General features: G+C 40.3%; 1 protein-coding gene across 7 annotated transcripts in view; it reads right to left on the minus strand.

Annotated features, from left to right (window-relative positions):
* The window catches only part of PDE3A (phosphodiesterase 3A), a 216,572-nt gene that overhangs the window by 17,051 nt on the left and 186,321 nt on the right, over positions 1–13,200 (minus strand). For 6 of the 7 annotated variants that reach the window (XM_040062166.2, XM_040062169.2, XM_058420310.1 and 3 more), the window contains 5 exons: positions 9,982–10,097; positions 6,095–6,314; positions 3,683–3,768; positions 3,053–3,222; positions 1,943–2,080 (listed from right to left, as the gene is read on the minus strand). In XM_040062166.2, the coding sequence (XP_039918100.1) occupies positions 1,943–2,080; positions 3,053–3,222; positions 3,683–3,768; positions 6,095–6,314; positions 9,982–10,097 (730 nt within the window). The remainder of the gene's footprint in view (positions 1–1,942; positions 2,081–3,052; positions 3,223–3,682; positions 3,769–6,094; positions 6,315–9,981; positions 10,098–13,200) is intronic. The other variant, XM_040062171.1, reaches the window with a different exon arrangement.

The raw sequence follows: 13,200 nt of genomic DNA on the forward strand, positions 1-13,200 counted from the left end.
GGGTTAGTCCATTTTATACCAAAGTTCAGAGAATAAATCATTAGAGCTTTCTTTTTTTTTCCTTTGTTAATAATATCCCAGGATTTAAAAATCAAACTAGAAAAAAACAGTGCTTTCAGATAGAGAAAAAGATTTATTTTAGCTTCCTGATTTCTGAAAATCATTTCATTAGCGACATCTCAGTAGGTGGGGGTAATAAGCATCTATATTTTGTGAACAAGGTTGATCTTGCTACATTCTGCTGTTAGGGAAAGGGAGTTATTATAAACAGCTGTTAAAGAAAATGTTGAATTTTCATCATGAATATTAAAGCTTCCCTACTTTATTTCACAGGACTCATTTTGTGAAACTGTGAAGTGGATAACGTGTTGAGAACCTGTGCAAAAAAACCAGATTTTGGGAAACAGAGTGAAGAGATTTAGCGCAATTTGAGGAAAGCACAGAGTTTTGTGTCCAGAGATACAGAACCCCATGCAGCTTGGTAAAGTGCTTAAGGTCTACAGAGGCACCCACATAAAACCAGAACAAATTCTGGCTCATCCAAACTGTTCCTAATCAAAAGAAAGTTCTGGTTTTCCTTATGTTTCATTCATCATTCCATTATCATTCCACGCTGTTAAAAAAATGAGCACTATGATCTAGGAGAACACTTCAGTCACACGCTCACTGTCTAGTGCAAAAGCGCCTCAATGAGCACCACTGAATTTATCCAATAAATACATCCAATATCCACAGTTTGCCTATTCCTCCAAAATGAACCTAGAGACTCGGCAGATGTTGCTTGCCAAGCTGCAGAACGCTGGGAGGCAGACCACAGGAAAAATTTGAATTCATGCCACGTTTTTCCTTGTTGACCACCAGAGAACTGAATCTAGCTGAGTAACAGGTAACCACCAAGGGACTGTGATTTGATGCAGCATTCTCTGGAGCTTGTTACACTGAAATCTGCCTGACACACTAACCCCTGTGTTTCTGGGGGGGGGGGTGATAATTGTACCACATTGTACCAATTAACTTTATCTCTTCTTTCCAGCACTCATCACTACATAACGCCTTGTAAAGTGATACTCGTTCAGTCAGATTCTCTTGGGCTTTTTTTCCCCCCCCTTTCATCCCTAAATAATAATAAAAATAATTACTTGTTTTTCCTGTTCAATAATCTTCAATACTTTTATAAGTAAAAATGACTAATTTGTCAGTGTGCCAGGAAAAGGGGCATAACAAAGAGTAGAAAGTTCAGCCAAGAAAGTGATTATGGGAAGTGACACTAATCGTGCTGGGTAGAGACAGGCTGTGTCAGTAACTGAATTAAACCCACAGGAAGGAATGAAAACCTGAGAGCTGAAAGAAAGACTAGTGAGCTCTCCCATCCCGACTCACAGCAAATTAGTCTTCCCTACATAATAATATATGAATTTTCTCTCCTGATTCTTTAAAAATGAGGGAATATAGCAAGGACTCTTTCTAGCCCTGCTTCCCCAAACCTTGCTTTCTTTCTGAAATCTGAAATCATTGATTTCTGGGATCTTATACTGAAATCTTGAGTATAAAAGAGGGCCAAAACTCTGTATATCTTGCATCCACTGAATATATTTACTGTTTAGCCCTCCCATGCTAAACCCCGTGAGAAATCCTTTCCCAAAGAACGCAGTAAGGGCTGGAAGCATCTCAGGGGAATATCCAGAAAATATTCAGAGAAGCAGAGAGCAGAAGGCAAAAAAAGGGTGTGGGTTTTTTTTTTTTTTCTTTCTCGTTTTTAAATTTAAAAATAAAGACATTCAAAAGTAAGGAATATAATGAGACAGAGCTCACATTGTCAGCTTTCAATTATGTGTCAGGGATCACAGCTCTTTGGATCATCAGCTTGCAGGACAATGCCTTTTAACACATCTAAATCTGTCAACACTCTATCCAGACACTGCAGACGAGGTACACCTCTCACCTGACTGAGAATCCGACCGCATTTCTTCCCAATTTTTTCCACCAAATCAAAGATTGGGAAGTTCCAATTATTTAGCTGCTCCATCAGGGGATCCAAGTTGTCCATAACCAGAGGCTCAGGAGCCAGTACAGGCTTGTCCTGTGCCAGGAATCAGAATAAAAAGGATTGTTAGTTCAGTGAAGCGTCTCAAACAAAAAAATTTACGCTCTTAAAAGTTAAAGTCACATTAGCATCATGTGTACGTCAGTGGTACTTTACTCAGCTCAGCGTAGATGTCCTCATTTCTTGCAGCCCTGCAGCTACTCACTCTCCTTTGTAATGTGTTTCACTTGAATGGGTAGGAAATTCTGTTTATGAAACAGCAGCGTCTGCACTTAGCACTGACACTCACTCATTCATTCACTCATGGGAATCATTCATTCACTTCCAAGGGAGGCTGCCTTCATTGTGAAATCCACTGTGCTACAGAGAGAAAAGCTCTCAGTTTCTGCTTCTGCATCAGGACTCATTCACTACACTCTAATATGGCTAACAGAGCACTCCTTTCACTGAAACCTGCCTGTTTTTCAAGGTCTGAAATAAAACAGATGAGTTGTGCCCCTCCTTTCACATTTCTCTCTGTATACTCCCTGGAATTCCCTGTATACTCCCTGGAATTTCATTTTACTTAAAAAACTGGAGATGAATAAATGCCAGAACATTTCAAGCAAAATGCCTTCTCTCAGCATGTCCAACTCCAACAGATTACAATAAATTTTTCAAGAGCTCCTGCCAACTTCAGATTATTAATTCAGTTGTACAACAGACTGTGGAAAACTTAACAAAGCTTCCCCCCTGCATCTCAACCAAGCCCTCAACTGAACGCTGCGAGACAATATTCACTTGTTCACCACACTGCAATATTTGTTGTTTAAGACATGCACCTACAATACCTTGCAGTACCCTCAGACTACATTTTTTCTAAACAAAAAACAAACTAACCAAAAACCCACAGAAAAAATGTAGTCTAAGGGTTTTGTCTTGGTTTTTTTGTGTTTTTGTTTTTTTTTCTTTCCCTTCAGTGTCAGCATACACTCAGTCTATTGTGCTGGGGGAACTTAGAGGAGCTACCTCAGGTGGTATCAAGGGATGCAGGATGATGGTCTCGGGCGTGTAGGACCTACAGCTGGATCCCTTCCGCGGCTGCTCCTTGGAGCAATCTGTGTCGTCATCGTTCTGCACGATGTCACTGCTGTCGCTGTTGTTGGTCTCGTAGTCAGAAGTGGCTTGAGCAGGATCATCTGCAAACACAAATCACAAAGCTTGTGGTGTGAGCAGCAAGGGTTTCATGGAAGGCATCCTGTGACCTTCTGAAAAACAGCAACAGGATCTCTGATTACACATGTAATATCTCATATTACATATGTGCTGCTTGGCTGGCTCCGAGGTCGGACAACCTCTCCAAGGGCATTAAAGATATGCCCTGCAGAGTGTCAACAATGGCATCAGGGAATGAAGAGAGAGAAAAACTTGAGGGCTGTTTACAATTCCCTGTAAATTGGAGGAAATGGTGTATCCTTTGTATTTTAACTCCACAAGGATTTTGTACATGTTGTACACACAGAAAGGGAAGGAGCCTCAAAGACAATTTGAATGGACTCACCTGTGTGTGTTCTCCTTTTATGACAGACAAGCTCATCTGCCCTTTTAGAGGATGATTACCAAATTTGAGGGAACGAGGTGTTTTTGACAAAGAATTACCTGTTCTGTTCAGGGTGTGTGTAGTAGCATCATTTCTATTTAGTGTCCCATCACCAGCTTCTATTTGGTTGTAGGGTCTGCCACAGCTGAAATACATCAAAAAACACACACAATATGAAGAACCACATGCCTTAGACAGTCTTTGTAAAATGATTTCCTGCTGGCAGTGTGAGATTATGTCATACAGTATAAGCCGTGGCCCAGGCTAAATTCTCCAGACAAAATCACAGGAGAGTGCTAAAGTTTTATTGGATCTTGGACAAAAATACAGAAAGACCTTGGATTAACTGCCCACCATCATTAAATTTGTGTTTTCAACAGTAAAACTGAACCATGTGATTTCTTTAAATGAGTTTTTTTTAAATTCTCTAAGTATACCAGCACAAAATAAATCCCCTAGTCCTATACTACAGCTGCCCTATAAAGATGAATTAAAATGATGAAAATGTGCTGGAGTCCCATAGAATCTTATAGAATTCAGTTTGAACACAGTTATGATCTGGCTTCATGCTTGCTTAAAACTTGACTATGTTCCTGTTAAGGAGGAAAATTATATTTTACCATTACTTCAGTGACAGCATACCAAGTACGTAAGAACCAAGAGGGCAGAGTTTGCTTCATCATTTCCAGAACTGAAACACATTTTGGGAGGGATCACAGTATTATGACCTTTTAAAATGACTGGCTTTGCCCTTCCATTAAAAAGCTTCATTCCTTGTGTATAATTCCCTTTAAACCCTAATTACAACCTGACGTTTTAACATTTTCTCTGGTGTGAGTCAGCATTTTGTGGCACATCTTGTATATAATTGCTTCACAAAGCAACTATTACAGAATTATTTGGATTGGTCAAACTTTGTACTGGAACCTTTGCACCATTTTAAGTTCAGCATATAAAAATGGCTTAACTCCTGCACCAGCTACCTTTTCACTGGGTCATCCAAACACATCCTGGAGCTTGGCATGCCCTGCAAACATCATGAGTTCCTTGAAAGACTTTCAAATAAAAATGCTGGTCTGTACTCAATGATACCTGTAGTGCATAGCCAAGCAAATAAATCTTATATCAGTCAGGTTGATAAACAAGATGGAAAAGGTATTAATTTCATTACTATCTACAACAACCTTACATTGATGCTTTTCTGACATTTTTAATGCAATTCTCAACTGTTCTTTTTAACAGAAGGCTTCCAGAATGCCACTTGTGAAATAACAGTATTTTGTTGAAGTGGTAATAAAGGCAGAGTTTAATAAGAAGACTGCAGCACCTTTATGCTATTTTTCTGTTGTGTAATACAGTTTTAATTTCAAATGAATCTGTCCTAATCCCAATTCTGGTATACCTTTGGAAAACTCTTAAAAGCACTTAAGTTTCTATTTATTTGTCTAAATCCATCTCAAAAGCCTGTTTGGATCCCACTCCAGACTCCAGTGAGGATGACTCCCTTGAGCAAACTTGCAGTCTCAATCTCGACTTTCTCACAGCCACTTCCTAGCCCTGCACACAGCACACTGAGACGCTTCCACAGTCATGTGATTGAAGTCAGAAGCTAAAAACCATCTCCAAAGATAGTCAAACTTGATAACAGCCGTGCTCTCTGCTGGCTGGCCACTCGTGCTATGACCAAAAGAAACATCTGGTGAGTAAAGCAACCTTGCAACTGCACTGGAACAGGCTTGGGAATACCAGTGTTTTCCACTGTTCTGAACTGGACACGTATTGCAAACTCCAGTAATTTGGTTTAGCAACTGAATCCTTTCTGAGAAGACAAGCAGAACAACTTTCTTTCCAAAATGCTAATTTTGCAAAGCAGGTCTGGTCTGTGTTACCAAATAGAGGGGTGCTTTAAAGAAAGAAATTAAATTGTGTTACTGGAGCCCTTAGCAATAGAAAGAACTCATCTGCAGTTGATTTCTGGAAAAAAAAGAATCCTCACAGTACCTAATCTGCCTAAGGAAGACAAGACCCACTCCTCCTGAGAGAAGGCTCAACATTATGGAGTCTTCAGGAATTGTTGGCCCTAGCAGTCAGATTTTTCTATGCCACATCAGGTGCCTGCAGTGGAAGACTTGGCCTGTGACCTAAAGGTGACTGCTCATGTCAAGGGCATGGCTCCAGAAACACACACTGTAAATGTGAAATCCAACTTTGGTATCTGCAGGTTATCGACAAAGGACTTATTTAGGAATCGGCCTGTCCATCTGACAGGAGTACAAGCGACAAACGCAGCAATAAACATACCCAACAAAATACTTTAAAAGTAGTAGCATTGATCTACATGTTTACTTAAGTACTATAAACCTGAAATATCAACGCTGTAGTAAAGCACAAAAACTTGCACGTGGGCCAACAGAGCATGCTCGTGAGAACCATGTGAAATAATTCCAAGGCATGTTGAATTATCATCTTACCTGCTGCAGATGATGGAGGGGCTGATAATAGGGTCTGACAGGGTAGGTGCACTCTGAGTGGAAGTTAAGACTTTGTGTGGCTTTAAGCCCTGCTTGGTGTCAGTTTCTGTAGGCTCTGGAAACGACACAGAAGATGTTTTTCCAGTAGGACTTGTGGCAGGCGTCCCCTGAATCGGTGAATGGCACGGGGAGGTGAGAGGTGAAATATTGGGTGGGATACCTGGCCAAGGACAAGAAGAATCTTGTCAATTAACAGAAGCGGCAGATGGTTGTATCAGTTCACCCTGCAGAAATACTCTTGAGAGGCACCAGCAAAACCAAAACAAACAACAGAATACCCTCCTCCACTCTGAGCCAAGCCCAGGGCTGTCGCAGAGTGATGAACTTCCACTACTATCAGCCACTTTTACCTGCTGAAGATCTGGCTCAAAATACAAAGCATATTTTCCCTGTTGAGCAGGATGCATTAACTGGACAGGCGTGAAATGAAGGACAAGTTTGTGGCACGACTGTTGGTATCAGCATGTTCTAGTGACAGAGACACAACCCCAACCAGGCAGTTCCCAGACCCATCTGCAGTTTCTCTGTCCCCATCTGTAAAGCAGGGTCAAGGAGGGCTTACACACATTCCGGGAAAATTGGTATTTCTACATGTTTGAAGACTAGCAATGAACCAAAAAGAGCCATTTTTAGTAGTCATGCATTATACAAAATACTGCACCTCAGGGGCCATTTCTCATAGATTTTGGCCTTGATCTTCAGCTCGAGTTTATTTTTCAGTATCTGTTGCTCACTAAGGGAGACCTGCAACCATTACTGAGCCAGAGTATAGAAACTGCCGATATCCCACGAGCAACATTAGCAAGATAGTAGTTCTCTCTGTCCCTTTTTCCACCTAAGCACCACTGCCAAGGTGAAAGGCATCAGCCAGCCCAGTGTTTAAACAAAGTGCTGCCTTCTCTTGGAATCCACTTTACAATTCCTGGTCTCAGACAACATGAGACTCCAAGCGCAGAGGAGCAAACTTAACCTATTTTAAAAGGAAATGCATGGAAATTTAGTTACCTCCTGTTCTGAAGTTTGTAGGAGCTCAGCCCCAGTTAATTCACCACGTTCATCTTCAAAGCCAAAGGATATCAAGGCCTTAGGAACTTGAACGGGTTTTATGTTTGAATTTTGCCCTCTATCTAAATGCACTCCAGGCACAAAAATTTTCATAAAATAAAAGATGTACATGTACAGTTCCAGTGTTTTTTCCCTGATAGCAACTTACTTTGATAGGAGGCTAAAATATTATTTACTGCTGACAATCCAAGAGTTAAAAAAACCCCATCTGACAGTTACTGTGCTGTAATTTGGAGTATCCAGCATCTCAGTTTTGATTAAGGATATTTCTTCAGCAAATGTGGTATGTATTTAGTGTCTTAATTCAATTACTGCAAGTAGGATATAATGCTAGTCATGAGATCAGAACACTACAGCCTTCAGAGCAATTAAATGTTATCAGATGGCCACGACACAGGGAAATTGCTTTAAAATACAGAAAAACTGTTTCACATTTATGAATTCATTGAGATATCAGCTTGCAATCCAACAAAAATGTCTTTAAAAACATCTCACAGTCTGTTAGTTGCACAGGGGATTGAGCTGGATTATGATCTATCTTTGAGATATACGTTACCAAGTAATATTCATAACTCTTAAGAGGATGCACTACATATGGTCATCTTTCAGCAATCTGAAACAAGCCCTGAGGATTTAAACAGCACTCTTCACAAAAATTTCTCTAGTCACAGCAAGCTTTCTACTGCTAGTAGGGATCCAGCCTCTTGAAATATTTTTTGTTGTGTGTGTTTTTCTTTTTTCTTTAATTATTATTTTTTTTAAAGAAACTAATATAACAGGGAAGGTAATTACAAATAAATAAAATTACCAGAAAAAAAGCAAACTGTTTTTCAATAATCCCACATTCAACCATTTACTGGTAAAAGTGAGACAAAACGTGTCTTGCTACAGCAAGGGTTTTTTCACAATCAAGGTAAGAGAAGAATAAAAATAAGAAGAGGATTTTTTAAGTACATCCATGCACTTAGGTCCTCCAGAACTTCTTCAAATGTGACTTCAGTGTGATGTGAAATTACAAATGAAAACAGAGTTTTGAATTTTTGCCGAAATAGGTAGAACTAGCAGTATTTTAAAATGTGAATGTTTTCATGCATAATTAAAGACACTTCTTATAAATTAAAATATTTACAGATTTAGCTAGATCAATTTCTACTAATAATAATTGTATATTGCCAATAGAGCTAATACATGAAGTCTAAATTGTATTAACTAGTGCAAATTGAAAGGATTATTTAGCTGGAACATGAAAACAAATAACTAAACCCACATGAATTTAAATAGTCTAAAGTATCGTTATAGCCCTCTTCTACATAAAACACTGATGCAAAATTTTTACTCCTCTCCACCAGCATCCCTGGGAATTGGTCATAATGGAATGGAGATCTCCCTTCATCATGGGGGAGCTCTTGTATTGAGACAACAGAGATGATTATTAATCCTGTCTGAAAGCAGAAATTGCTAAATGTAAAACTGACTGATGGGCTTGATAATTGTTGTTTTCCAAGTACAAGATATTATACACCCACTCCTCTCCCTTTCAGTTTACTGAGATAATCTCTGAAAAGCACAAGTCAAATGTTTATTTTGTTCTAAGGCAAATTTCGGAATTCTGTTGCTATGTCTCCATTATTTTCCAGGTTAAATTTTATTCATTAGCCTATGTGCCTATTACCTTTTAAGATAATATTGTGCTACTTAATGTTCACTGTGGTAAAACAAAGCAGCTTTGTACAAGAAAAGATCTTTTGTGTGGTTCTCTTCAGTTTGAAATGGCCATGTGATGTGACAGCACTAAAAATGCTTGTAATGCTTGTTAAAAATAATTGTGCAGCCATGTCTTCAAACTCATCCCTAAGCTGGGATTCTCTGACTTTTCCAGATGGCCTCAGCCATTTAGCAATTTCTATCTGATAGCTGGGTAGCCAGGATCTCTGAGTAATATTATCTCAATACTATTTATGTTTGGATAAAAAGCAGGCTGGTATGAAAAGGGAAGGTCTTGTGGTAATTTTGAATTGCGTGTTGAAGCATGGGTAAACAGCATGTTATACTGCATTTGTAGAGAGAGGAGAACCACGTTATTGTGGATTAAAGCTGCTTCATGGCTGTCATTACGTATTTCATTATCAATTGCAAAGTCACCTTCTTAATTTCTTTCAGGAAAGAAATACAGGAGTGATGTTTTTTAAAAGGCTCAGAAGGCTGAGTGAAAAACTCCACATTTCTCATCTCTAAAAATCAGTAAGAATGACCTGTATTTTCTCACTAGTGAATATTATATAGAGGCAGCTACAAAGGTTGTGTCTTGGATATGTTTGCATGAGACAAATCAGTTGCTGCTTCCAGCTTGAAATGGATTTATGTAGGTAGTGCTTTAGGAAATCTCAGTCAAGCAAGATGCACGGACAGCTAATGTCACAAATGTTATGCAAAACACCCTGCTGTAGCTAAGGGAATTACAAAGATATAAGTCACAATTTAGTATTTCACTTGCTGCATCGTGTCATGACGAACTTCTATAAATCAAAAGAGTCAAAACAATTACAAAAGGCACGACTACAATCTATAGTACTTTAAGCAACTGTGTTGTGGTTTTTTTTTTGTGTGTGTTTTTTTTTTTTTTTTTTTTTTTAATAACAGAAATAACTGTGTTATATTGATGGGAAAATAATGAAAGCAGCAGGTTGGAGAGAGAACAAAAGCACCAGCTAGTCACGGGCAGCAGTTAAGCGAGGCTGACAGAGTTTGGGGTGCTCACTCACCTTGCCGGCTCTGCCTTTTGGCATTCAGGTGGTTGGTAGAGGACACGGCGTAGGAGGTGGAGAAGGACCTGCTCTTTGTGATTGTCATCAGAATGGAGCTGTTCCAGGAGTCAGAGCTGCGAAACCAGAGCACAGACAAGCAACATTCAACGCAGGGGAAAAAACCTCGTGAAGAAAAAGCCTCATGAAGAGATCTTACGAAGTCAGGAGCCACAGCAAGAAGTACGTGATACTGAGACAGCAAAAATCTGGTGAGGGAAAGGACATCTATAGGTTGGCTGAACTGGTGTTTGTGAGGCACTCAGTACCATGTTCAACAAAAATATTTACAATGCAGGCAGTGCAAAGCTGGACTTCCCTCAGGGCTGAGGCCGATTTGCCTTATTTATACAAAGATGCCTTCATTATATTGTTCTGACAGTACAAAGAGGCTCAAAAGTTGGCTTGAAATAAGTTAAATTTATGTTCTCTTTTAACACCTCCTTAAAAGAGCCAGAAGTGACACAAATTCTCAGAAGACTAGAAACTCAGTGTCCCCTGCTGGTGTCACAGCAGACACACGACAACCCTTGAGGCACTGGAGGAGCTCCTCAGGAGGCTGGGGAGGACTGGAAGCATCCTGGATGGCTGTGGTTAGTGATGTGCCCCTTCATGCCCTAACCAGGTGCAATGCCTGCTGCATCCCCCAAAAAATGCCCCTCTGGGATCCTGGAGACGTTGGTGCAAGAGACTCGTGCTGGAGGAATCCAGGTGCACGTGTCCATGTGTGTGGGGAACAAATGTGAGTCCCCCACAGCAGCACAGGTTTATGCTTTTAGCCCTTAGGCTGTAACTGTACGTCAGAAGAGGCCAAAATCTTCTGTACAGCAAGAACACTGTATTCATAATCATCTTCCAGAATGACACCCATCAAATATCAGCTCCTTGCAGGGATGCTGTGAGCTCTCTGGACAGGTCTGCCAGGCATCTCGAGCTCCACATTCCTCCTCACATCCAAGTGATGAGATCACACTCAAGGCTGAAGACAGACTTTTAAAGTAGCATAGCTCTATGTGAGCTTGAAAAAAATAAACTTGAAGGAAAAGAAAAAAAAAAAGCATGCTGAAAGAAAAAAGCACTGTGGCACTTGTTAACTCTACAAACACCTTTTTTTGGAATAGTAAGTACTACCTACAAAAATACTTGCTGGTTGTCTTCATGGGCCCAAATTCTTAAAATCTGTGATGAAGTGAGGCAAAGAAAGAATACAGATTTTTTTTTTTTTTTCAAGTTCTGTTTGTTTTATGGTTTTGCTTTGTTTTTTACTTGACATGAAGAATTATAACACACTGGCCCACTGTACAGCAGAATAACCCAATGAACCAAACCAAACCAAAAATCTCTGAACCACATTCTTTGAGTTCCTACAGGAGAACCACTCGATATAAAAGTGGGTGAGGGAAAGATTGTGGGACCTCTATTATTTTTCAGTAAAATGTCTACCCAGTTCAGTGACATGGGGTTGGAAGAATACAGAATTACTAATTAATCTCAAACTGATGGTTATGAGGAATTTTTGCAAATATGTGACTACAGAAATCCAGAAGTCCAGATGTCCCACACTGTGAGGAACAAGTTGCATGTTTTGTAACTACAGCATCTGCCACAGGGCAATTCCAGTGCCAGCCTCTCTCCTACCCTTCAACGCATGAAATGTTTCTTTCTCTGTGACCAGTGGAGCGCTTGAATTTGGTACAGGGAATGTGGCAGATAACCAAGATATATTTTTTTTCTCTTCAGCTCAAAATTCTTCTCCTTGAAAGCAGATCTCTTTTGGTCTGCCAACATTTTTAAAGCTAGACTTATAGGATTCATTTTCCCCCTTTCTGGAATACACATTGTTTCTCCTACTGTGAAAGAAGTAGTGCAAACAGTAGGCTGGGAGGCTTGACAGAGCTATAATTATACAACTGGCGACATTAAACATAGGAAGAATTGATAGCCTGCTTAGCTGGCTCCTCATGCAGAGTTACATAACAACCGCAGGAAAGGACCAACAATAATATTTAATTGCTCTCCTCCTCCCTCTGATTCCCATCTTGGGATGCTTACACACTATGCTAGAGTGGGATCAACAGCATAAATCAAATGCACCCCAGGAAGCACCAGTCTGTGAGCGAAGAACGTTTGCATTTGGTTACAGCTTCCTTATATTTACTTTTACTGGGACAGATGGGACTTCTCACAAAGGGAACTTTGGCAAACCACGTGTTTTTCTTGCATGAGGCTTTTAGGGTGCTCTGCAGGCTGCCTTGAGCACCTCCATACCCTGTATGACAGCCTCATCCGCAGGAATGATTTAGTTATCTGAAGAAAGGCCAGCCTTGGAAGAAAAGCTGCTCTTTGGGGCTGCATTCCCCCGAGCTATCCAACAGCACTACAGTGGTGATGTTGGGCCTTCCAAGGTCCTATCTTGTTCTCTACCAGCAGCACCAAATTTTGAATTTCAGAAAAGCACGTGAGTCATCTGATGTCACAGCTCTGAATTCTCTTCTTGAACGTAGTGCTTTCATTCTGATTTTCCTTTCCCCAGGACAAAGCATGTCTCCACACTCTCTCCTCATCCACCAGCTCCAAGATGAGGTGGGGAGGGGACCTGAACTTTATTCTCACAGGGTGCTACCACAACTCGCTGCTCTCTACCCTTCCTTTGAAGGCTCTGCTGCTCTCTGACTAGAACAGAAAAGTATTTACAGAGGCAGAAAGGAGGAAAACCTGTTGTAATGACACGTGTAGCTACTACAACTTTCATTACAACCTCTCCAAATTCCCCAAACAAGTTGGCCGCTGGCTATAAGCAGCTGAGCAGACATGACTCTCTCTCCATTTCACGAGAGGACCATGTGTTTCGTGATACCAGCTCAGGGATCAGGCCCTGAGAAGAATGGAAGATGGAGAAGTGCTCTGTGAACTGGTTTAATGACATGACATCATCATTAGGTGTGTTCTTAGAAATTGCTGGGTTAATTGCTTCAGTTTTTCATGGCTGGGCAATAACCAGATAGGCAACCCCTGCCTATCTTTATGTAAACTTTAACCACGTATCTTGCCTTTCTTCCAATTTTATTGGGCAGTACTGCACTTCATTAGCATAAATAGATTTATTAAAATTTATTTTTCTGCCCGACAATATGAATAATTTTGGCATAATCTGACAAAAAAATGGGAAGGCTGCTTCTT

This window comes from Hirundo rustica, chromosome 4 (genome assembly GCF_015227805.2).
Source record: "Hirundo rustica isolate bHirRus1 chromosome 4, bHirRus1.pri.v3, whole genome shotgun sequence".
In the NCBI taxonomy this organism is placed as follows: Eukaryota; Metazoa; Chordata; class Aves; order Passeriformes; family Hirundinidae; genus Hirundo; species Hirundo rustica.